This window comes from Heteronotia binoei, chromosome 18 (genome assembly GCF_032191835.1).
Source record: "Heteronotia binoei isolate CCM8104 ecotype False Entrance Well chromosome 18, APGP_CSIRO_Hbin_v1, whole genome shotgun sequence".
In the NCBI taxonomy this organism is placed as follows: Eukaryota; Metazoa; Chordata; class Lepidosauria; order Squamata; family Gekkonidae; genus Heteronotia; species Heteronotia binoei.
Window position 1 is genome coordinate 19,188,553 of NC_083240.1, and position 25,087 is coordinate 19,213,639.

General features: G+C 50.4%; 1 protein-coding gene across 2 annotated transcripts in view; it reads left to right on the forward strand.

The window, feature by feature from the left end:
• PHC2 (polyhomeotic homolog 2) overlaps window positions 1-25,087 on the forward strand; it is a 90,043-nt gene that overhangs the window by 58,426 nt on the left and 6,530 nt on the right. Inside the window, exons 1-3 of one of the 2 annotated variants that reach the window (XM_060258996.1) lie at window positions 5,509-5,525; window positions 22,530-22,732; window positions 23,401-23,530. In XM_060258996.1, the coding sequence (XP_060114979.1) occupies window positions 22,580-22,732; window positions 23,401-23,530 (283 nt within the window). In that variant the 5' untranslated portion in view covers window positions 5,509-5,525; window positions 22,530-22,579. Of the gene's footprint in view, window positions 1-5,508; window positions 5,526-22,529; window positions 22,733-23,307; window positions 23,531-25,087 lie in introns of those variants that run through there. The other variant, XM_060258995.1, reaches the window with a different exon arrangement.

Sequence of the window (25,087 nt, forward strand, 5' to 3'; positions counted from 1 at the left end):
AGGTGGCCCAACTTGCGTAATGGAAGAGCCACATAGAATAAATGTCAGATGTTTGAGAGCCACAAGGAAGGAAGGAAGGCAAATAGATGGGAGGGAGAGGTGGAAAGAAAGCAATTTTCACTTTAAATGCATTCTCCACGCCATTGGCTGGCTCAGCGAAGTGATGTAAAGAAGGAAATGCCTTCTCCAAGTCTGCTGATGGAGCAGTGGGAGCTTCAAGAGCCACAATATGTGTGAAAGAGCCACATGTGGCTCCTGAGCCGCGGTTTGGCCACCCCTGCCCTTTTATATACAGTGCTACTTTTGCATTTGCACTTTTGGATTAACACCCCAGAGCTGAGGTTGGTAGCTTGGAAATCTCCTGAATGTTTTCTTGGGGTGTGGGGGGGAGGCTCCTGGGCAGGCCTCCCCCCCTGCCCTGTCCACTTCCATGGTTTGGGGGGGGGGAGTGCTGCTGCTGTCTCTGCAGACAAAAAGGCCTGCCTGCCTGGCTCCCCCACCCCACCCCACGGCAGGATCTTTGACCCGGCTGCAAATTCCCTTCAATCAAGTTAAATGGAGCGAGCCTTCCCCACTGGGAAAAGGAGCTCGCATCTGCATTTGTGGCGAGGTTCCGAGGGGGGCCGGATAATCCCTCCGCCAGGGTGCACAAAGCCGCTCTCCTGTGGCTGCCATCCCGTTCGCAGGCCCTTCTCGCGTAGCCTTTGCCCCATTAGTAATGAGCACGGGGCCCCGCTGGGGAAGGAGGGGGGGGGGACCTTGGCCCACACAGGCACACCTGCTCCCCCCCACCCCCTCACAGCTGCTGGCTTCTCATGCAAACTTCTCCCCCCTCCCACCAGCTTTTGCTTCCTTCCCGCGCGCCCCCCCCCCTTTGCTGGGCATTGAAGAAACAAAGGAAGGCATCCAGAGAAGAGGAAACAGCAAAGCAGCAGCCAAGAATCTGATTCCAGCATAACACGGGAAGGGGTGGAGGAGAGATCTAGTGGTGAGAATGAATGCAAAACATTGAGAGGCATAGAAAATAGTAAAAATGCAGCAGCACCTTGAAAGACATCATATTTAGAGAGAGAAAGTGAGGGTTTTGTTGTTGTTGCAAGGATCTGGGATTTGGAGTGAGTTCTGTTTTCGCGGTAAAAGAGGAATTGCCAAACAAGGCACTGGAAGCGACAGGGGGAGCAAGGAATAATACAAAAATCAGTAGATAAATCCAGGTTGGCAGCTGTGTTGGTCTGAAGCAGTAGAACAAAGCAGGAATCAATTGTCCGGTTGAAGTGTTCTTCTAGCACACGAAAGCTGACATTCTAAATAAAACTTGTTGGTCTTAAAGGTGCTACTTGACTCCTGCTTTGTTCTATAAAAATAAGCTTAAGCGCAGAATTAGAGGCTGTGTCTGAAGGTGTTAGAACCAGCCCCGTAGCTGGGGGAGGGGGCCCTTTCAGTCAAGCAGGAGGCTGGTGACTGCGCCTGCTGCCCCTCCCTCATGATTTAGACCCCACCAATCAGCTGATTTGTGGATCCTTTAAATGGCATGGGAGGAACAGCAGCTACTTCTGGGTGCCCCTCCCATATGATCTAAATTGTGCAGGAGGGAGAGGGGCAGTCTGGGAGTGAGGGCCCCCCAAAACTGTCAGGGGGCCAGGCCCCGTAGGCCCCTGGTTAGCTACGGGCCTGGTTAGAACTCAAAGGAAAGAGGCGTGTGAGTCCTGTATGTAGGCTTGAAAGTGGAGAGGAGAAGGAAAGAGGATGAAAGGCAAAAATAAAAATGTTTAGTGGGGAAGGTGATGTGTGTTTGGCAGTTGTCTTGCATGAATGCCAAAATGACAGGTTTGCCAAATTTGTGCGTCCTAAGAATATCAGCTTCTGCGATGCTAGTCAGTGCCTAATACAATCTTTGCAGGGAGAGATGCTGCAGCTAGAGGGTTTCCTGTATCCATGGGGCAGTTTCTGTACCCACCCTTCATATTTCTTCGTAACTAGCAAAAGTAGAATAAATTCTGCAAAGCAAGGCCATGTACGAATTCCTACTGAGCAGGGAATTTAGCTTTCCTTGGAATACAGCTTATGTTTATCTTGGGACTGAGCACAAGTTTTGCACAACCCTCTGCAGTAACAAATGTTAGGAATGACTCAGGGCTGGCGCTGAAAACTACTTTCTCCTGCCTGGTTCTTCCTCCCCCCTCTCCATCACACAAAGTGTAACTGATGCGCGACGTTTTATGCATTTCTCCCCATTTCATTTGGTGGCCGCCATTTATCTGGGCCAGGGAAGGCTGCCATGGCCACATCAGAAGGCAGGGAAGAACTTAATACAGGGCTACCGTGTTCAGGAGCAGCCCCGTGTTTCACAAGTGGTTCTGCCCTGCAGGTCAGGCAGTTCATTGGTTGGTTAAAACCACTGTTGATTTGAGGGTGTTCCCAGATAATTAGAGCAGTGTTTTAAGCACTTACAAGAACTGCAAAATGCACTGTTCTTCGAATAAGCATTCCCTCCCTTCCTTATGTGTGGAGGAAGGAATATTTCTTGTATGATAATTCACACGCATTATGGTGCCTAAAGGAAACCTCCACGTTCAGAAGCAATCAGGCCTCTGTGCCCTGTCGCCTTTCCAGAGGAACTGGTTGGCCACTGTGAGACAGGATGGGGAACTGCCTAATCCAGCAGGGATCTTCCTGTGTTCTTAAGGAGGCACCACCTTAAAGCAGGAAAAGTATGCCTCGCCTTCTGTGTTTTTATTCATATGCAGATTTCTGTATGTTTGATTACATTAGGCAACCTTAACATAAATTGTTAGCTTAATGTAATAGTCTGAAGGGGAGAAAAAGTAGAGCCATAGACTTCTTGCTTTTTAACTAGGGGTGGCCAAATTTGCTTAACATAAGAGCCACATAGAATAAACGCCAGATGTTTGAGAGCCACAAGACATAAATGTCGAATGTTTGTGAGCAGGAAGGGAGGAAAGCAAATAGATGGGGGAAGGGAGGGAGAGATGGAAAGAAAGCAACTTTAAATTTAAAGCTGCTAGTTGGCTTGGCAAAGTGATTTAAAGAGACAAATGGCTTCTCCAAGCCTGCCGATGGGGTGGTGGGGACTTCAAAAGAGGCACAGTATGCGTAAAAGAGCCACATACAGCTCCCAAGCCACTGGTTGGCCACTCCTAGTTTTAACCATATTAAAAAGTTAACAAATTAGCCAATACAATGAAATCCAAAGAGTTGGGGGAGGTCAAGGGAGGGGGTGAGAGGAGCAAATGTGCGGAGGAGGTGAGAAGTGGTGAAGAAAGATGAAAGGAGGTCATTTGGGGTATTTTTTAAAATCCTAAATTAGAATTTTCCAAGATGTATCCACTTTATTGCAGTTTTGATGGGATGGAACTCAGTGAAGTCTTCCCAGCAGCCTGCTTTTACAGCTGAGCCTGACTTTCCCCTGTGCAACTGTCTTTCTTGAAACACTTTTCCTCTCTGCAAAGAAGCGGCCGTCCAGATTGCCCATAGTCAAAAGCCACAAAGATTGGGGGGGGGGGGGGGGGAAGAGGAGGGTGGAAGGGGACTGGGGAGTTGATTGCTACTTGCCCAAGGACAACCATGCCCAGGCTGCTTTTGTGCCACAAGTGGCAGGAGAAGTTTTTTTTGCCACACGGAGAGCTCATTGATGGTTGGCAGGCTAAGTAAGATGCGGACAGGAACAGGCCCAGTAAAAAAAGTTGGCAGCTTTAGCTGAATATAAGCAAATGAAGGTCCGCTCGTCTATAAACTTTATTTTACGTGGGGATGGGGACTGCAGGTTTATGGCCCAGGCTTCAAAGAAGATTTGGAGAATGGCTTTGAAAGAGAAAGCTTGCAGGGCTGCGAGCTGTGGAAGACTTTGAAGCCTGAGCCATGCTGGAGGCAGGACTCACACAGGGAGCTGATTTTACCAAAACTTGTGCGAAATGCATTTGGAGGGGTGTAGCAACAACCCACCTAAGAGCAAAGCGAGCCAATTCACCATAGAGAGGCAGGAAAAAGAAACAATGGTGGAAACAACAGGCTGACGTTTAGAATCCTCCCCAGGCAAGCAGGTAAGGAATGGGGTTCTTCTCTCTCCTGCCAGCTTTTCAGACTGTCGATGTGCCACCATCTGGTGCTGACTGACAGGCTAACTGGTCCAAAGCTTTGTAGACCTTTAAAAGCAGTGCAGCAGAGTACAGGTGTTGAGCACTCAAGTGTTTAGTCCCACAAGTGGCATATTTCTCAGGGATGTCCAGGACAGTCGTTTGGGGCGGGGGTGTGTGTGTGTGTGTGTGGTCAGAAGAGGCCCAGGCAAGGCTTTTCTGGTTTTAGGGATGCCAGCCTCCAGGTGGACCTGGGGGATCCCTTGGAAATTACAACTCATCAGACTTCGAGAAAATGGATGCCTTGGAGGGTGGGGCTCTGTGGCATTGGGGCTCACTGACTTCCCCAGGCTCCATCACCAAATTTCCAGGAGTTTCCTTACCTGGATCTGGCAACCCTACCTACCCATCTGTGGCTAGAGGGGACCTGGCAGCCCGAGATTGAAGGGGGGTGGGAGGAGCATGTGTAAAGAAAAGGGTGTGTGTGTGTGTGTGAATGTTTGTGGAGCAGGCAGGCCTTCTGCCTACTGGTACCGGTCAAGGGTCCCCCTGTTTAGCCTGTTTGCTGGAGGGATCTATTTCCAAGCGCGCGTTGCACCGGCACAGTACAGAGGGGCAGAAGAAGGCGGCCTCTTCCCTTTCTGCCAGCTCCTAAACGCGTCAGTTCTTCCAACTCTCGTGAGACGAAGGAAACGCGTAGCCTGGGGCTGCCGCGGCGCGCGTGCGTGCCAGGGATCGGTGCCTCGGCTCGCTGGGCCCTGCCCGCCTTTGTGCCGAGCGCGCCCGCCAGCTGCTTCGATCGCTTGGAAAGAGCACAAATAAGATGAGCTCCCCCCTCCTCCCCTCCGGCTAGGCTCCAGGCTGGGCCGGTCCGCCTTTGCCCTCCCCTCCCCTCCCCTCCCCTCGAGGCGCCTGGGGAGGCGGAGGCCGCCGGCTCAGCCAATGGGAGCGAGGCGGCGGAGGAGGCTGGCCTGGGAGCAGCGCCTTCCCCCTTGTTTCCCTGCTTTCCCCGGAGCTCGGCGGGCGGCATTGTTTGCGCTTCCCTTCCGCCGCCCGCGCCCGATCCCCGAGCCTAGGCCGGAGAGGAGGGGAGCGGCGAAGCCAACGCGCGCCTTGGAACGCGCCTAGGGCGCACGAGGGAGGAGGCGAGCGCCTTTGGCACCGGCCGGGCCGCGCTTCCCTTCGGGTCGAACAGGTGCCTGGCGGCGCGCGGGGAAGGCGGAGCCTGCCTCTTCGCCGCACCCGGTCCCTCCGCTTTGTTTCGGCCTCTCCAGATGCTGCGTGGCGGGAGCCCGGAGGCTGCCTCGGCCTGCTTGCGGCCCCGGCTGCCTTCGCGCCCGTAGCGCGCCCCGGTCCCCTTTTGTTTGCGCCCATGGAGCTCCGTCGTCGGGACTTTCTTCGGGCTGCGGAGCTGCTGCGCTTGTGACCCAGGTGAGCGGCCTGCGCGGGGCTTCCCGTCGGAGGAGGAGCGACCTTCTCCCCCCCCCCCCGCTCCGCAAATGCGCGCCGCGAGGGGAACGATGCTGTTGCCGGGGCGCTCTGATTCTTGCATAATTTATAGCGGGTCGTTGGTTGCAATAGTTGGGCTTTAAGGTCAGGGCAGACAAAAGGGAAGGCTTTTTTTTTGCACGCGTCTAGGGCGATTGTTTCTGTGGGATCTGAGCGGGTTTGGAGTTTAAATGGCTTAAGAGAAATTCACGGGAGGCGAGATCTTTTCACGACCGCGGTGACTGAATGGGGCTTCTGCTCGCAGAAGGCGGCGCATCTCGCGATGCCGTGCCCTGAGCTGGAGGCAACCAACGGGAAAAGCCGTCACCAGCTTTTATGCTCTCCTGCGGAACTTCCGGAGACATCCGGCGGCCCGCTCTTGGAAGCAGAACGGCTGGATCTTGCTGGTTGCAACCTTTGGTCTGAGCCAGCTGGGTGCTTTGGATGTTGTTCTTCTGGGAGGGGCAGTTCTAGAATTCCCAGAAGAACTCTTAAGCAGTAAGAACTCCTGTGTCTGAGGTCAGGCATGCTAGAATTAGCCAGATGTGGGCAGGGTGGAGATTGAAAACCCTGATGCCAGCCTGTATGGCAATTACCAGGAAGCCTCTCTGACGTGATTGTCCCCCCCCCCCCCATCGCCACTGGCTCTTGAAAGTCTCAAAAGAAATGCGGATGAGCTCACCGTTTTGCAAGTGTTGATGGACGCATTGATGTACATTGAGCCCTCTGAACATGGGCTAAAACCATCTCAAAGCATTATTCTCCAAGGGTGCAATTTTGTGCCCATTTGGAGAAGAATAAGGTTCTTTGAATTTAGGGGTCCAAATAGATGTAAATAGGTTTCCATCTGTACAGCCAGAAGCTAAAGCGCGGTTAGCAGAATGGAAAGTCTGATTGGTCTTACAGTGGGTTTGGCTGAAATAAAACTCAAGTAGCTGCCTTGGATGTAACTGAATGTGTGAACCGACAGCCCCCCCCCCCCAAAAAAAAATCAGGAACATCCTGTTTAAGGCATTGGAAAGTTCAGTCCACAGCATTCATTCTGGCATGGCATGCGTACAATTGTGCACCTGGCAAGTTATACACATGCAGGCATAATCAGCCCGTGCTTTTGAGTTGGCAGGTATAGCATTGGAGCATTCAGTGTGTGGAGGGGGCTTCGACTCATCTGCTTGGCATGCAGAAGGCCCCAGGTTCAATCCCTGCTGCCGCCATTTTAAAAGGTCTGGCAGTAGGTGCTGTGAAAAACCTCTTCATGGGACCCTGGAGATCTGCTGCCTGTCTTAGTAGGCAATGCTGACTTTGATGGACCGAGGGCCTGATTCAAGATAAGACATTTTCATGTGAACTGTTCGCCCTTGTCCATTATCCCTCTTTCAAGGCCTAGGAAGGCAGATGTTGTTGATGTGCGTGTGTGTTCTGTGTGAACAAATCTATACCAAAGACCACCCAGTAAACTGGTGGCTGAGTTAGCACTTTGGGTTTAGTTTGACGAAGCTGGTTTGTGAATGGCTCAATGGAACCTCCGTTTGCCAAGCTAATATTGAATGTGAGTTGTGGGCGGAGGGGTGGGGAGGTTTTGGCCTTTGTGTGGGCCTTCTGGCTTGGCTGGCTGTAGGAAACAGGATGCTGAGCTGAACCTATTTTTTGGACTGCGGCTGCAAGACTCTGGTGGTTCTTTGAAAAATGAACAACAGGATTCTTATGGTGGATTTTGCTGATGGCATCAGAAGTCTGTTGAACTGCATTTGGTTCCCTCAGGTGCGGTTAGGCCAGGTTGCTCTTGAGGAAGTGTCACCATGGGTTATTTCCTCATTTGCATTGTCTTTGGTTTGATGGTTTGACAGCTGTGTTCCCATTTTCGGATCACACAGTTTTGTGTTTTTTAATATGCTGTCTATGTTGGAGGAGGCGGCTTTGTTTTGCTCTGATGTTTCTCCCCGAGGCTGATATGATTGTTCTCTCTACTTCCATTTTATCCTCACAACAACAACCTTGGGAGGTAGGTAAGACTGAGGTTACCCAGTTAACTTCTGGGATGGAGTGGGAATTCCAATCTGGGTCTTCCAGTGAGGGGGGTCATAGCTGTGGGCTATGGGTTCTCTCTTGACTCCAGTGCAGCATACATAGGAATTTCATTATCACAACAGTCTTGCAGGGTGGGTTAAGCTAAGCAAGGAAGCTGTCCAAAGATAACCTGGGAAGTAGGGAGTGGCTGAGATTTGAACCTGGATCGTCTTTGGTTTTAGCACAGCTGTCCCTCTCATATGATGCAGCTACTGAATACTCAAGTCCTCTGTGCTTGAGGACAATTGTGGGAAGGGAAGTTAGAATGTGCTCTGGTTTATTTCCACCTAGCAGGTTATGTCACTTACTTGGTGACTCTGTGGTAATTAACAAACTCCTCCAGGTGACCAGGCAGTGATGCAGTTGGAATTTTGCATGGTACCTGTTTTTTTTATCACTGTGTGACACAGAGTGTTGGACTGGATGGGCCATTGGCCTGATCCAACATGGCTTCTCTTACGTTCTTATGTTCTTCTAAGCAGTGGTAGAAACTGAAGTGTGTATGAGCTGCTGAGCTTGCCCTAGCTCATAACTTCTCTGAATTTTGAGGTATTTGATAAATTGTACAGAATGAAGTAAAAATGTGGAACACCTGACCATAACTTTTTTTTAATGCTCGCCATTTCTCCCCCTCGCCTTAATTTTCCTGTTTGTAGAAACACAGCAAGTCTGAAAGATCCAGTTTAGCAGTTTCCTTTTCATTACATTATACACACACACCCCGCCCAAGTAGTTTGAAATGATATGGTTTAGAATTCTATTATGTGTTACCCTGTAATGAAATGATAATTTGGGTTTTTACTTTGCACAAGGGTCCTTTGATGAGCTTATCCATCCTATCTTTCCTTGTGGAGGTTAGGGGTATGTACGTAGTTCTCTCACCTATATTTTATCCAGATAAGGTCAGTCCTATGAGATAGGTTTAGCTGAAAGATAATAACTGACTCACTTCATGGGTGAATATGGTTCTGGAATACAGCTCTTTCCAATCCTATTCTAACCCTCTATCTAACTGGAAGGGGCTGAGAATAGAACAGTGACTGGTGGGGAGGTATAGGCAGACCCCTCTGATCGCAAGGGATTGTGCTACATGTCTGTATCTGGAGCATTAGAATGTTGCAGGGACATTCAGTGCAAAAACATTGTGGAATTAATTTCCTTGTCTAACAGCTGAAACCAGATCAGAGACTCATGCAGAGAGACTCATGCAGGCACCTCTGGATATGTACTTTTTATCTCACCGGTTTATTGATTTTTATTTCTTTCTTTCTTTAAAAAAATCCCTTTTACAGCGTGCTCTGAAAGCTGCTATTTTAAATACCAGATTGTAGATGAGGCATACAGAAGAGATACAGGCATGAAGGGTGGACCTTGATGCTGCAAAAGATGGAGTGGCAACAGGTTGCAAGAATATCTGTGGGGGTGATGGATAAGGAGCCATCAAAGGCCTGTATTTGCCAGGCTTGGAGTTGGAAAGGAATCTTTCCCACGGGTTTTTCTCCTTGTCTAGTGATTCCTTAAAAAAGAATGTCCTTTGCTTCCCTTGGTTGCAGATGCAGTTTGGTTTGCTTGCTGGAGCCATCTGGGTTGGCTTCTGCTAAAGGATTCCCTAGGGTCTAAGGCCTTGCAGCAGCCTGTTTGTTACAGCTGGTTGCTTAGCATGCTATACTTAGGCCAAGGCAGGGAATTTGTAGCACTGATTGAAACAAAAGCCGATCCAGCTGCAGGGGCAGGGCTCCCAACACTGGTTTTGTTCTGGTCGTGGCCTCATCTGAAGAATGCTGGGAAGCATAACTTAGGCAAAGGCGTGGGGAGTTTTGTTGGGATCACTAGACAACCCTCTCAGAGCTACGGCCCCCTAGGAAGAGATGCAGTGGTTTCATCCAGTCTGTTCAGTCTGCTCACAAATTCTGTTCCTTTTTTAAGCAGAAAGCCCTGCTGATCTGCAGTAGACCAGTTGGATTCGAGTCCAGTACGGCCTTAGAGACCAGGAGTTTCATGGCGTAAGCTTTCAAATGCCTCCTTTGTCAGACAGAGGAGAAACTGAGATCTTTGGGTCCTTTTATTCTAGTCAGAAGATGGGAGGGGGATTTTGGTAAAGGAAGGATGCAGAAGGTGCCAGGGGCATTATAATCAGCTTGATCAGAGCAGAGGGGAAATGCTTGGGGGCAGAAAATTAGCATCTGTAGTGAGATGAGATAAGAATCCCATGTCCCTATTCATGTCCCTGTTCCTTTGTTGCTTCTGTTTTTCTTGCCCTCCCTCCCCCCAGTCTTGGCTACTGTGAAATGTGAAAGGGGGAGGGGGCTGTGATCTCTGGGGAAGGCTCCTGTCCTGTTTTAGGCCCAGCAGTCTCAGTTTTCACTGACTCCCCCCCCCATCCTGAACACCTGATCCATCTCTTTAAAACTTACATACTCTGGGTGGGGGTGCTTCAGTGTAAGGCATCAGGGAGGGGCTGTGGCTCAGAGATGGAGCATCTGGTTGGCATGCGGAGAGTCCCAGGTTAAATTCTAGGCAGCTCCACTTTAAAAATGCAGTCGGGTGGGGATGTGAAAAGCTTTTGCCTGAGATCCTGGAGAGCCCCTGCCAGTAGGCAAACGGTGCAATTCAAAGCAGAGTTACAGTAGTCAATGGGCTTAGAAGGGTGTAACGGCCAGGGCCCGACTCGGCAAAACACAGCTTCGTGTCTGTCTGAAACCGCCTTGGAAAGAGATTTGCATGAAATAAAAAGGTAAAGGTAGTCCCCTGAGCAAGCGCCAGTCATTTCTGACTCTGAGGTGACGTCGCATCACAACATTTTCACAGCAGACTGTTTACAGGGTGGTTTGCTATTGCCTTCCCCAGTCATCTGCACTTTCTCCCCAGCAAACTGGGTACTCATTTTTCTGACATCGGGAGAATGGACAGCTGAGTCAACTTTGGGCCGGCTACCAGAACCCAGCTTCCACCAGGATCGAACTCAGGTTGTGAGCAGAGAGCTCGAACTGCAGTATTGCATCTTTACCACTCTGCGGCTTGGGGCTGCTTTGCATGAAATACCCACCCTCAAAAAAGTTTTCAGCAAACTGTCTGTAGGCATGTAGAGACATCTGGGTGTTTAGTATGCTAACCCCCCCTCCCCTGGATCTGCTGTTTTCAGAAAACCAGAGGTCTTAGTGCTGGTGTGGCATATTCTTTGACCAGTTGCACTAATCCTAGTTGTACTAGGAGAGCTAGTTTGGTGTAGTGGTTAAGTGTGCGGACTCTTACCTGGGAGAACCGGGTTTGATTCCCCACTCCTGCTAGCGTGGCCTTGGGTCAGCCATAGCTCTGGCAGAGGTTGTCCTTGAAAGGGCAGCTGCTGTGAGAGCCCTCTCTAGCCCCACCCACCTCACAGGGTGTCTGTTGTGGGGGAGGAAGGTAAAGGAGATTGGGAGCTGCTCTGAGACTCTTTGGAGTGGAGGGTGGGATATAAATCCAATATCATCATCATCCTTACCAGAGACTTGCAAGACACAAAGTGGCTGCAGGACTGGAAGTGTGAGTTGCCTAAGGTCACCCAGTGAATCCGTGGCAGAGATTGAATTTGAACTCGGTGGCCTTCTGACTTGGAGCTCACTCCCCTGCTGTTATTCTCTTGGAGGCCACCTTGCTCCTTCATTTCCATAAATTGCTGTTTACAAGCTTAATCTGGAGCATTGCGAACGCCCTCCTGAATGTGGCACACTGCAGCATGGAGAGCAGTCAGATCAACAACTCTCCAACAGTGGTCCGCGGTATTCTGTTTGTTTGTTTTTTACAAAATTTATACCCTGTCCCATCAGAGCCAGCCGGATGGCTAACAGGTTAAAAACACACATTGTTGAAAAAGCCTTAAGAACCATGCTCGCTTAGCATGCTATACTTAGAAACCCCGCCCCCCCATTATTAAAACTAAAGCTAAAACACACAAACAGAAACATTAAAAATAGCAATGAAAACTGAGGGCTGGAAGGAGGTCTCAAAAGAAACAAACAAAGTGTTCACCAGCTTTCTCTACTCACGACCTGAGTTCGAGTCCAGCGGAAGCTGATTCAGGTAGCCAGCTCCAGGTTGATTCAGCCTTCCATCCTTCCAAGGTCGGTAAAATGAGTACTCAGCTTGCTGGGGATGGGGGGAGTGTAGACGACTGGGGAAGGCAATGGCAAACCGCCATTCAGGTAGTCAGCTCCAGGTTGACTCAGCCTTCCATCCTTCCAAGGTCGGTAAAATGAGTACTCAGCTTGCTGGGGATGGGGGGGAGTGTAGACGACTGGGGAAGGCAATGGCAAACCACCCCGTAAAAAGTTTGCCGTGAAAACATTGGTGCAAGATGGCAACAGAAAGAGACAGGAGAGTCTCCCCCTGGGGGATAGAGAGAATTCCAAAGTTTTCATGCCCAGTCTGAGAAGGCCCTTTCCTGGGTTGCCTTATTCTCAGAGAGCCGGAGGGGGGGGGGTGTCCTTAAGCAGGGCCTAGAAGTTTACTGCAATGGTTGGGTAAGTCCATAAGGTATGCCTCAGGCAGTGGCTAGCTGTGGAAGGCAGCTTTAGCTCACATGCCTTTTGGGGGCAGGGGTTGCGCTCTTTCCTTTCTTTGTGGAAGGTGCCGTGTGCCTGGGGTGCATTTCAGAGAGCAACAGCCATGGTGCTGAAGGGGCCTTGTTCCGTGCTGGATCAAAAGTGAGTTCTGAAGGCCTAATGTAGCATCTTGGTTCCTGGGGGCATCTTGGCAACGCAGCATAGCTGTGCTTCTTCAGAGGCGCCTAGCAACGCATCCTCCTTTCCCTTTGTTGAGTGCATTCAGTACAGCTGCACTGGAGTGCAGAACATACTGGGTTTCAGTTGGTGGAAGCCAGGGGCTGTATTGCAGGAAAGTGGGTTTTCAAAGAACAAGCCAATGAATATGGATACCTGTTTTCTAGCACAGTGAGGGTGGGTGGAAGTGGTGGACTAGTACTTAGTTTATTTCTTTAGAAAATGTATTCATTTTATCCTCATTGCAGTCCTTGAGAGCCAGTTTGGTGTAGTGGGTAAGTGCAGGGACTCTCATCTGGGAGAGCCAGGTTTGATTCTCTGCTCCTCCACTTGCACCTGTTGGTATGACCTTGGGTCCGTCATAACTCTCAGAGCTGTTCCTCTCAAGAGCAGTCTCGGAGAGCTCTCTCAGCCCCAGCTACCTCACAGGGTGTCTTGTGGGAAGAGGAAGGGAATGGAGATTGTAAGTTGCTCTGAGACTCCCGAGTGAAGGGCGGGATATAAATCCAATCTCTTCTTCTTGTGGGTCAGGTAGAGTGGGTAACAGGCCCAAGGTCACCCAGTGAGCTTCCGTAGCAGAGTGGGGATTTGACCCTGGGTCTTCCAGAACCTAGTCTGACACTGATCATTCCCCACATTGGCACTTGTTGTCTTTCCCATCTTTCAAGATAACTTCCTTGTGGCATCTTAAAGGCCAGAAACCGTACAATTAAAGTCATACAAATGACTTTGTAAAAGGTGTAAAAATTAATAATAGTAAAACCAGCAGCAAAACAAGCAGAAAAGCACAATTAGGGTTGTAAAAGCTGCATGCAAACTGAGCATTATAAAATACGTAGTCTCCTTATTTGGTCTAGTAGCAAGTCACAGAAATGAGGACAAAAACAGGTGGAACTTTTCAAGAAGCCTGGGATAAAGATAAATGTTTTGGACTGCAGAGTGTTAAAGCTAAGTTCTACTTCTAAGTTCTACTCACGACCTAAGTTCAATTCCAGTGGAAGCTGATTCAGGTAGCCAGCTCCAGGTTGACTCAGCCTTCCATCCTTCCGAGGTCAGTAAAATGAGTACCCAGCTTGCTGGGGGGAAAGTGTAGACGCCTGGGGAAGGCAATGGCAAACCACCCCTTAAAAAGTCTGCCGTGAAAACGTTGTGATGTGACGTCACCCCTGAGTCAGAAACGATTGGTACTTGCACAGAGGACCTTTCCTTTGGACTGCAGGTTACAAGACAGTGTAAGGGGCAAGCAAGAGGAGAGGGCATTCTGAAGGGAAGGTGCCACCACTGAAAAAGGCCTCGTCTCTGGTTATTGTCTGCCTCCACTCTGCAATTTGGGAATCCAGAGAGCAAGAGGAAGAGGACCTTAGTGGAAAGGGACTGCAGCAACACGGTTATCATCCTGTTCCTTCTTTTCTGTGTCGGGGATGCCTTCAGTGCTTTATTTGTCAGTGGCATGGTTTCAGCTTGCCAGAATTTATGCACTCCGCTCTATATGACTTCGTCCTTGTTCTTTCTAACCATCCAAAGAACTCAGGGCCATGGATCCCAGCCTGTGGGATTCTCCATGAGCTTCCTTTCTGGTTTTTGAGTTTGGCGGGATATATTACTTCCCCTTGCTTTCTCTTTGCCTGTTAGCACTTGAACCCAAGACTTCGTGGGTGTATTTGGATGCTCTTCCAGCACTCTGGTCCTCCTGGATATGCTCAACGGTCGCAGAAAAGTTTGAGTTTGAAATCGGCAAGATCTCTCAACGTTTCAGTTTCCAGTGCAGAATTATAGAGCAACTGGGCTTCGTAGCTTCTCTTGCTAAATCTGGTATCTGATGTAGAACTGACTGATGTGAGGATCGTGGCTGGCTGACCCAAGAAGATCTTACATCCTGTTTTTCAGATTAATATGGCTGTAAGGCAGTAGATGGGAACGGTTGTCTGAGGACAGGCAGTCAACTTATGATCACAGCAGGAGTCAGACCCTGTAAGGCTAGATTGGGTGGGTTACTATTGAATACACATTTCATGTATATTGCAGGTCTTACTTCCATGGAGGGTATCGCCTGGGTCCCCTGTAGGTGACCCAAGTGGAGAATAGGCAAGAAGGTCGGTGGCCTCTGTGCCCAGGTGGGGATTGCCTCCTCCAGCCTACCAAATGATCTAGCAGGGCAGTTCTTCTTGTGTGCTTGTGAAAGAGGTCCGCTCCTTTGTGTTCTTTGTTGTAGCAGTGAAGATCTTGTGAATTTAGGGGGAGGTGTTTGTGAGTTTCCTGCATTGTGCAGGGGGTTGGACTAGATGACCCTGGAGGTTCCTTCCAACTCTATCATTCTATGAAATGTGGAAGGAAGCATCTGTTTGTTGCCCAACTGAATACAGAGTTTTCTGGGGTGGCGCTTAGTGCATTTCAGCGAGACAAGCCGGTTATATTTTTCTTAAGCTTCGGAATAATGAGCGACTGCAGAGGGGGAAATATGCAGGTGTCCTGCTTGGGGGGTCTTGGGGAGGGGAGCTTCTGTGCCCATGGAAATGAATGGGGTTCTTTCCCTCCCCCAGCACAGATTTCCACACCCTTCTCTGCAGCCAGCCGCCCTTTCTTTCAGAGAGGGCTTCCCTCCCTTGCTGGAAACGTGGTCTGTGACTTCTGACCTGGAGCTCCGGATCGCCATTCTCCTGGTCCAGCTCCTCTCTGCCCCTCACACGGTCCCAGCCAGGTTTTCATACCACCCTTTGCCCCCCTCTGGCGCTGAGCTGTGAGCAGCCATGCTAAGCCAAGCACATATGAGGCTTCTTAGCATCTTTCTCTCTCTCGTGCCCCCCCACCCTCCTTCCCCTCTGGCTTTGCTGCGTAGGAGTGGTTTTCTCCAAAGAGCAGCTGCCTAGGCCAACTGGCGGCTCCTGGGGGGGGGGGCATTTCCAGGGGCTGGGGAGTCCACTGGCTGCTCTCCTGTTCATGATCCTAAGGCGTGGGATGGCTCAACCAGAAGCCCAGGTTCAAGCCCTGGAGCACGCCGAGGATCTCGTCAGGCAGTCTTGGGGCCCTGGGAGGATAAGATCCAGGCCAGCCAATGCCTCCTTCAGCAACTGCTCTCTTCCTTGCCTGCCTCTGCACCGTCTTGCCCCTCCCCTTGGTGTGTTTTGCTGCCACCAAAGCCCCGACCTTGTTTTGCCAGGCTTTGTGCAGCTGAGAAGCAGCTTCTGAGAGCAGCAGGGCCAGCTTGATTCAGGGTTGGTCCAAGGAAGAGGCTTCCAGGCTGGGTGTGGTCTGTGCCTTTGCCCTGACTCACAGGGTAATTTTTTTTGTCCTCGTAAGCTCAATGGTTTAGGGTCTCTGTCAAAAGACTAGGAATGATGGAAGGGAAGAAGAGTGGATTTTTCACCCCCCATGAGAAACTTGGGGTCACCAATGAAATTGATTGATGCAAGGGTCGTTTTGTAGAAAAATAAGTGCTGGAGCTCATTAGTATAACTCATTAGCATATGCTCCTCCCACCCAAAAGCAACCGGATGCAAGGAAGGAGAGCCCCGGGTGAGTGAGGCCTGCTTGGGCTGGCTAGAGGTCCAGCCAGCCCAAGCAGGTCTCGCTTGCTTGGTGCTCTCCTTGGCCACCACCACCCCCAGTCAAAAGGCCAGCAAGCCACCCGCTGCCCAGAATCACATAAGAAGTGGAAGAAAGGGTGGGGCGGGCTTCTCCAGGCTGTGGCAAAGTCCCTGGTGGCTGGCTGAGCTGCCTGCTCCTAATCCAAGGATTGTTGTGCAGCTGCACCTACTATTCAATGGACAAGATAGGTGGGGAGGAAGAGGGGGAACCCTCATAAAGGTTCAGGAGCTGTGCTCCTGTGAACTCCTGCTGAATCTGAAGCCTGGATTGATGGCATATTCAGGACACACAACTGGAAATCCCTCTGCACATGCCACAAGTTTTAAGAATTTGCTGCCCCAAAATACAGTTTATGCCCATTAGTTTGTGTCCCTGAAGTATGCACAAATAAGTGGCTTTGTCCCTCATCGCTTTACAGTTCTGGACTGGCCCATAATTATTGGGAGAAAATCCCAATGCAATAGCAGGTTGGCTGCTTTTTCTTAAGTTCAGCAAATACGTCACACAGCCGTAAGCAAGCTTTTCAAATTCCGTGGTGCTCTTTTCTTCAGGTTAGGATGCCAACTTTTAACAAATCAAAACCCGAAGGGGGAGAGAAGACAGCGTTTTGGGGCACAAGGGAGAATCTGCAATCTGTAGCCACATGAGTTGCTCCAATTACGTGGTATTGTCCCTGTGGCTGGTTCCAGAGGAAAAATCCTTGAATGTGGTCCTTTCCTCGTCAGGAGGGGTCCGTGGCTTTGCAGAAGCCCAGGGAGAACAAAAACAGGCTCAGCACGGCATGCAAAGGTCTTTAAAAAAAATTAGACCAACAGCGTTCTGCTGACAGATATTACAGTTAAATGTTGAGCCTCCTTAATCAGCGTCTCCGTGCATTCCACCGGCTGAAGGCACATGCCCAATTTCTGAGCTTTTCAGTGGCATCAGTGGCATTTCAGCGAAAGAGGTCCACTCCTTTGTGCTCTTTGTTGTAGCGAAGCTGGCCTGTTGGTGATGGCAGAGCTTCAAAACTAGAAATGGGCGAACACTTGCCTGGCTGGCTGTTTGTATGAAACAGCAGAAATACAGCTATTTGCATTCATGAAGCCTTTTTTTTCTTTTTTTTTAAAGAGCATTGGAACTGAGGCAGCCGAGGACGGGTTGAATCCCCATTGGTGCCAGCTGTGTTACATGCATCTTTTACACATTTCTGTCTTTGACTGCTGCTCCGTTGCCCTGGTGATCTCTCTTCCCATCCTGGCAGCCATAACAGGCCAGTCTGTGTTTCGGAGAAGACAAAAAAGATGCCTTCTTAGTATTGGGCTGAGATCCTGATGGCCCAGCTCACCTGGCGCATGCATCAGTGTGCCTGTGAGGCTGCCTTCTTCACACGTTTGCCTTCCTAGGGAAGTGATGCACCATCACAACTGTGAATGCATATGAGGGCCACGAAGCCCCAGCTCCGTTAGCCCTCCCGCTCCCAAGGTCTAGAGGTCAGCAACTGGCATCCCCTTGACTAAGTCCAGCCCCTTTTATTGCTGCCTGCTTGCTCTCACTTAACCAACCCAGAGGGAAGAAATCTACGGTGGAATAGACAGGAGGCTGGTAAGGCCCAGGGCTGGCTGTAGAGCCTGTGGTGCCCCAGGCAGACTCACTACCCACTGCCCCCTCCATGGCGCCCCCCTACCTTGCTGCACCCCACCACCTGCACGGCAATCGGGACATGAATCGGGGAGGGCGAGAAGGAGAAAAGGCTGGTGCTGCCGCCGCCGTGCTGGGCTCCGAGAAGCGTCGCCAGCAGGCAAGGCTGCCTGCCTCAGCAGCATAGAAGGAGGGCACCGAGCCGGGCTGCCCTCATGTCTCTGCTGCCTGGCTGGTTGGTTGTGGGCTCCTGCGACATGCTCTCCGCTCGCTCGCCGTCCCCTGGGCGGCTGTCACCAAAGGCAGTTCACCACCTCTGCCTCACAGGTGGCAACAGAGGAGGGGAATGGAGTGAAGAGGGCATGGAGAGAGTGAATTGGAGAGGATGGGAAGGAGGAAAAGCTGGAGGCAGAGCAAACGGAGGCGGCAACGAAGGGAGGGAAAGGAGCTAAGAGGGCAGGCACTACTTTGAGTCCCTACTCTAGATGGCGCTGGCAGGAATGCTCTTGAGTGGAGATTTCTAGCTAGTACTTGGCAGGGAATCTTTTAAAATGAAAAATTAGGTGTGGGGGGGGAGCCTAATTTGGCATTCCCCCAGGGCCGGCACCCTAGTGAAAGGGCCGGCCCTGGTAGGGCCCCTGGACCTGCTTTGGGGGCCAATTTTTGACTGAAAAGTAAGCTAAAAGGTGCAGTCTTTAGACCAGGGAAGGCCAGAAGGTGGGCCTTGATCTGTGATTTAGTTGCCAGAGCCAACTGGTTGCTGAAATTGTTGGAAAACACTTGGGGGCCCACAAGTTTCTTCCCTTTAACCATGGCTGCTGCTGCATCTGAGTGGCTCGGTGGCTTCTTGCCGTTCAACTTTGGGTGCCCCAAATTCAGGAGATCACATACTTATGGATTCAGGGCTTTTTCAAAGCAGACACGTTTCCGCGAGATGGTAGTTTTTTGTTCTAAGACAACACTGCCTTAGTGGAGTTGATGTAGCAAACACCAGCTAGTTTAGGAAAACCAGTCCAAGACAACGTATGTAGAACGCTCAGGCCCTTTGGGTGATGCTCTGTGAGAGAGCTTGGCCCATTTGCACGTCAGGTGCTAAAAGCAGCAAGCCTCAAGGGGCAGGGATGAAGGGAAGGTACCGCTCAAGGTCGAGAGCTGCCATAACCAGGCTGCGAAGATACTTGTTTTATTTTTAAAAATTTCCAAGAAAGAGACATCTCCGAAAGTGGATTCAAGCAGCCAGTTTTGTCCACTGCAAAGCTGTTGCTTTGACACCCCACCCTTAAGCCAGTATGCAGTGGGATCCACTTGTAGCTGGGCTCTACAAAGAAATCCTGAGCATGTGACTTTTTTAAAAAAGGCTGTTTTGTTTTTCCTTTGTTTGTGTCTTGGCATGGGGACTCCCAGAATGCCTTGCTTTGAGCCTTGGCTCTGTGCGAATGCATCTCCTTCGCGGTGTTAATATTTAATGTTCTGCCTGTTGGGGCTGCAAGAACTGGGGAGGGGGTGGGGGGGAGGAACGGCTGTGTAGAAAATCCAGAGCCGCAAATGGTTGGTTTCTGCAGGTGGCTGAAAGGGATTTGTGGCAGGAAAGATCTTGGGGAGAGAAAACGGACTCTTCTCTTGCTTGTTCCTGAGCAGCTAGGATTATGGTCTTTTCCTCTTTTCTAATGTATGTGCACGTGTGTTACACGGAGGTCTGGCATGCAATATATATGTGAGAGAGAGCCGGTTGCACCCTCCAGATGTTTTATCTGGGCAGGCTGGCTTTGTTCTCTGTGGGTCCCCCCTCCCTTTAAAAACAATGAATTCAGATTTGACATCCAGGCAGTCCCAGAGTACTGCAGCTTCCCTAAAATACAGCAGTGGTTTTGTTTGTTTACTCTGTAGTTTGCCATCCTTACAATGACTCTAGGTGGAAGGCGCAGTTCAAGCCAGTAGCACTGGTACAGGATTACTGCAGAGTGGAGCAGGACATAAGGTATTAAAGTGATGGTCTGAAATCACAGTGTGGACCAAAGCAGGAGGGAAGCGACCTCAACAGGGTATAATGACACCCTACAAAGCAGCCATTTTCTCCAGGGGAGCTGATCTCGGAGAGCAGTTGTAATTCTGAGTAATCTCCAGCCCTCACCTGGAGATTGGCATGGTTCACCAGGAGGACATGGCTGGTCGGTTGCTGCTGAACAGGTAGCCAGCCTCCAGGTGGAGCTTGAAGATCTCCTGGTATCACAACTAAAATCCAGACAACAGAGCTCTCTCCCCCTGGAGAAAATAACTGCTTTGGAGGCTAGACTCTATGGCATTATATTCAACTGAGGCCTCTCCCCTTGCCAAGCCCTGCCCTTCTCAAACTCCACCACAAAATGTCCAGGAATTTCCTACCAACTTGGAATTGGCAGCCCTAATCAGGACTGGGCCCAATGAGTTCTCCCTCAAAGGCCAAAATAGGCCTAGAAAGGGCCTCCGCTCCCACCGTTTACTGACAGAACCAAGCTTGGTTGTTTTGTACTGAGAGAACCAAGGTTGGTTGTCTAGCAACAGCACCTGCCTAACAGCTTCTCCAGAGGCCCAATCCTTGTCTGTCCTGGGGGCTGGCAGTGTCAGCTAGTGCCACACAAGTGCACTTGAGTGATGTTTGATGGGCCAGTGGTTGATGGAGTGCACACTACAGCTAATAGGAGAGCTGGAAAGTGCCAATACTATGACACTTTAATATACGTATATAGGATTATACATTTATTATTATTATATGAATATATTTTCAGTTCACAATGTTGTATGTAGTTTGTTGTGTTGTTTCCTTATACTGTGACCCCTCGTTGTATCTGTACTTCTCCTGTAGCTCCAGCAGGTACTGCTGGCAGATATAAAACTGGTAAGTGTTGAGGACTGGAAGCATTACAGCTTGAGATTCTTCTTTTCCTGTAGTGTTCTGAGGCATCGCCCTACTGCAGTGGCCTGAGTGATAAGCGTTAGAGGGAACCTTCTGGGTTCTCCAGGATGCAGTTTGGTAGCCATAGCTGTAGATTGTAGGCCAGTACAAACAGCTTGGACCCAGCTTCTGGCGCGATCCTTAGGTGTGTGTCTTGGTCCCAGAATTATAGCATGCTTATGTGCATACTGGAATATTTAGTTAGCTGATGTTCCTTGAACAATAGACTTGCGCAGATGACACAGATTGCCTCTGGAAGTATGAGTGCTTCCATCTGTGTGGTGACGATTCTTCTGGATTGTTCCCATACAGTCATAAATGCATCAAAGCACAGGTGCATTGTGAAGACTTGTTGGATGGGTGAGCTGATATACTGGTTGGACTCTGGTCTCACTTGGTCATGAAGTTTGTTGGGTGGCTCTGGGACAGTCCCCTGTTAGCCTGAGAAACTGCACAAGATTGTTGTGAGGATAAAATAGAAGGGAAACAGTGGAATAAAAATTATGGCAGTTGCAGATGGTATGAGTGACGGTATGGTTGTGTGCCCACTGTAGTAGACACACAGACTGTTCATCTGTCTCTTCCTTCCTGTCTCGAAGTTCCATAGTTCAAATGCATGAATGCACCATCCTGCATGTAGAATCCTTCTGTAGAAATCTGCAGGACATATTGTAGCTATCCAGATCCTTCTATGAAGCTAATTCCTAAGAGGGTCCCCCCCCCCCACTGTGAATGAGCTGCAGGAAATGTGGCAGCTATAGCTGCCAACCTCAAAAACACCCGAGTTCCAATCCCTGTTAGGCTGGGATGATGCCTGACCTACCATGCAGGGCTGTTATCCAGATAAAATAGGGTGGGGGTCAGATCTGGTAGGCTGCCTGAAGCTCCTCAAAGGAACATCTGGATAAAGAGGAACAGTAGGATAAAGATGTAGTAAATGACTGTAACAAGCAGAGGGCGCTATATACACCACGGTCCTGCAGATATTGAGGTTGGCTGGAGGAGAGGGGTCTTGGGTGCAGAAATAAAGAAGGCAAGCTTTTTAAAAAAATGCGTATTAATATTAACCTTGCTTCCAATTTTGCTTGGCCTCTTGTGTTATTCAAGTGTGCTGAGAAATCCTTCTGCAAAGCAAACGAGCCCCCTCTGTTCAGAAAGTATATTTCCATTTACGGCTTGGATCTGGTCTGCATGGGATTGCCTTTTAATTTGTTGCAATGTTATTGAGTATTTTTGTTCCAGGATCGCATACTGACCAGTTTGTTCAGTGCAGTTTGTAAACAAACGTTTTAATTGCAAATTGAAGTTTACCTACGCAGCCCCCTGTCTGGGTCCTGAAAAGAAGGCTCAGCTAGAACCTGCCCCTTCTGAAGTATTTAGGAGCTTGGGAGTATGGAGGTGGGGGGACAGCATGTGATTTCCCCCTCCCCAGATGCTTCACAGGGGGCCGAACTGTGCAGTGTTTGGTTCCACAAGGTTGTAACTTTCAGAGGGCCCAGCCAGTGTCAGCAAGGCTGTAGATTTGATGGCCCAGATTTGAGGTGAGAGCACAGTTGGGCCGATTTTGCACCCCACTGTACACTTTAAGGATTCTGCAGAGGGTTGCGAGTGCGCATACCGTCTTGGCACAACCAGTTGCCCGTTTCTTCTCTCCCTGCCAGGAAACTTGTCTCTTTGTGCCCGCCAGAAATGGAGCTAGGTGTTGGCAGGTCTCAACCGCCTGGCAGCAATGCCTTGTACAATTGTCTGTGCGCGTTCTCCCCCCCCCCTTCCACAACCGCCGAAGGGGCCATCCCATGCGGCTTGGCTGCTGAGAGCTCATTCATGCCGCCAGCCCTTGATGGGGAGCGGGGACAAGTCAGCTGTATGGTAATGGGGGAGAGTGGGGAGGGGGACGCAGAGGGGCAGGGCCGGTCCACCCTCGGCGCCTCTGCCTTTGTCTGCTCGGTACATCGTTTCTCCCTCCTCGTTCGTTCTCCCATGCAGAGGCTGGACGGGACCGCGTTCACACGCCACCAGACACCAGCAGCCCCGGCATGACCTCGGGGAACGGGAACTCTGCCTCCACCGTCACCGGCACTGCCCCCCAGAACGGTGAGAACAAGCCTCCCCAAGCCGTCGTGAAGCCGCAGATCTTGACCCACGTCATCGAGGGGTTTGTGATCCAAGAAGGGGCTGAGCCATTCCCGGTATGCACTGCCTCTGCACCGCAGGGATAGCTTGTTTTATTGTTGTTGGTTTTGCATGCATGCGTTTTGCAATGTATTGGGGGGTGGGGGTTAAAACACCAGAGCAAGAAACTTGGGTGCAGGCAGGGGTTGGGCACGGGGTGGGCAGGGAATATTGGCTTTCTGCCCCTGGTGTCTGGACAGTTCTGAATACCCAGGGAGGGAGCAGGCAGGTGTCACCTCACTGTGGCACAGAGGAGGACTTGGGGGAACCAGTTGATCAGGCAGGGGCGCGGGGGGCAGAGCAGGCACATAAGAAGGAAACGTTTGATCCGCTCGCTCTTATCTGCCGTTGCAGAAGTTTGGGCCGGGTTGGTGGGCGGGAGGGAAATGTGTGTCTTGTGCTTGGAGCGTGTTCTGAAATAGCTGGGAGCCAGGCTTCCCTTTAGCGGGTCAAACTTGACCACTGGGACAGGCCCCCCCCCCCACTCCCCTCCCCGAGTATTTCTGGTAGCCTTTGTATGCTTGGGCCGCGCAGCTAACCGATTCCCTACCGCAGCTGTCCGTCAAGGCTTTGTTTTTCCCTCATCCTGCAGGGTAAAAGCCACAGGGGGGCGGGGTTACCCCACAAGCCACCACTTGGCGACCCTCTGACGATTCCGCCTCGCCCATCTCTGTCCTCTTGCCAGGTGGGGCGCTCTTCGCTGCTCGTGGGGAACCTCAAGAAGAAATATGCCCAAGGCCTCCTGGCCGAGAAACCCCAGCAGCAAGACAACACCACCACCACCGACTCCGAAATGGAGGAACCCTATTTGCAAGGTGGGGCCAGGGCACGTGTGTGTGTGTGCGTGTGTGTGTAGGGATGCGTGTTCCTTCGGTCCCAGGATTCAGGACAGGGAATCCTGCAGCGCTACAAAGAGGCAGGGAGGGAGTGGCTTTTCAGCCTGGATCTTCCCATCCGTGGTCAGCGAGGGATATCAGTCTGTCCTTTGCAAGTCAAGGCATTATGGGACACCCACTCAAGAGTTCAGCTTGCTGCTTATAACTGTTCCTGGAAGGATGGAGAAAAGTGTTTGGCGTGGGGCACGGCGCTGTTTGTTTTCCAAAAGAAAAATGCCTCCTTCATTGCGATCTGGACCAACCTGCCATAAACTCTCAAACTTAAGTGCACGGACTCTTATCTGAGAGAACTGGGTTTGATTCCCCACTCCTCCACTTGCAGCTGCTGGAATGAATGTTCTTGGGTTAGCCATAGCTCTCGTAGGAGTTGTCCTTAACAGGGCAGCTTCCGGGAGAGCTCTCTCAGCCCCACCCACCTCACAGGGTTTCTGTTGCGGGGGAAGAAGTTAAAGGAGAATGTAAGCTACTCTGATACAGAGAGAACGGTAGGGTATAAATCTGTAGTCTTCTTCTTCCCTCTGGAAGTCTTAGAGAAGATCCCTTGATTTTTTTTTAATTGCTTAAATTTTCCCAAGGGTGTGCTTAACTTTTGGGACTCCCTGTCACAAGATATGATGTTGGCCACTAGCTTGCTTGACTTTCAAAAAGGGGAGTTAGGCAAGCCCATTGCAGGAGGTGGGTGAGTTTTGTTTTAGTTGCAATAGATAAATCGGGAGCTCCCTGGTTAGAAGTGGTGCACCTCTGAGTATCAGACGCTGTGGACCCTGCCAGTTGCTAGGAGCAGAACATTAAGACTGGATGGATCCTGGTCTGATCCAGCTAAGCAGTTTCTCCATCTGTTCACTTGGCACAGCGTGGCTGAATCAAGTGATGTAAAGCGTTAGTCCCTTTAAGTCAGGTGGTGGGCCGAGGGAATGCTTTTAATGTACGCATGCCCTGTAGAAAAACCAGTGGAGTGAGAAATGTCTGTTGCAGGGTAGAGTACCCCACTAAGGCTTCTGCCATGCAGTTATTTATTGGATGACCCTCTGCTTGTTAGCACAGAAGGGCTGTTTTTGAGTCCTCCTTTGTGGTACGGACCTCCTGCACATTCTGGGGCACATTCTTGGCTGGCCTTTCCACCTGGCATTTGCAGGAATGGTGGTGCCCATCACCAGTTGTGAGTCTGGGAATGAATTTTCAGGGGATGAAAAGCCTTCCCACGTGACTTCAGTTCCACCGTGGTCCGTCTCAGGCGAAGGATGCTGAGGACTGTAGCCTTTGGGGCAAGCTGAGATTGTTTTGAAAAAAAATTGCAATGAATATTAATGCAGAGTGCTCCTTAATGTAAAAAAAAATGCTATTCCCCAGGTGGAACTTCAGTTTAGGAGACGAGAGACAGTTAAAAATGGAACCTAAAAAAAAAAAATGATATAAAAAGTTGAAGAAGAATGGACTGGAACACAGGAGCCAACCAGTGGAATCGTTTGGCAATAT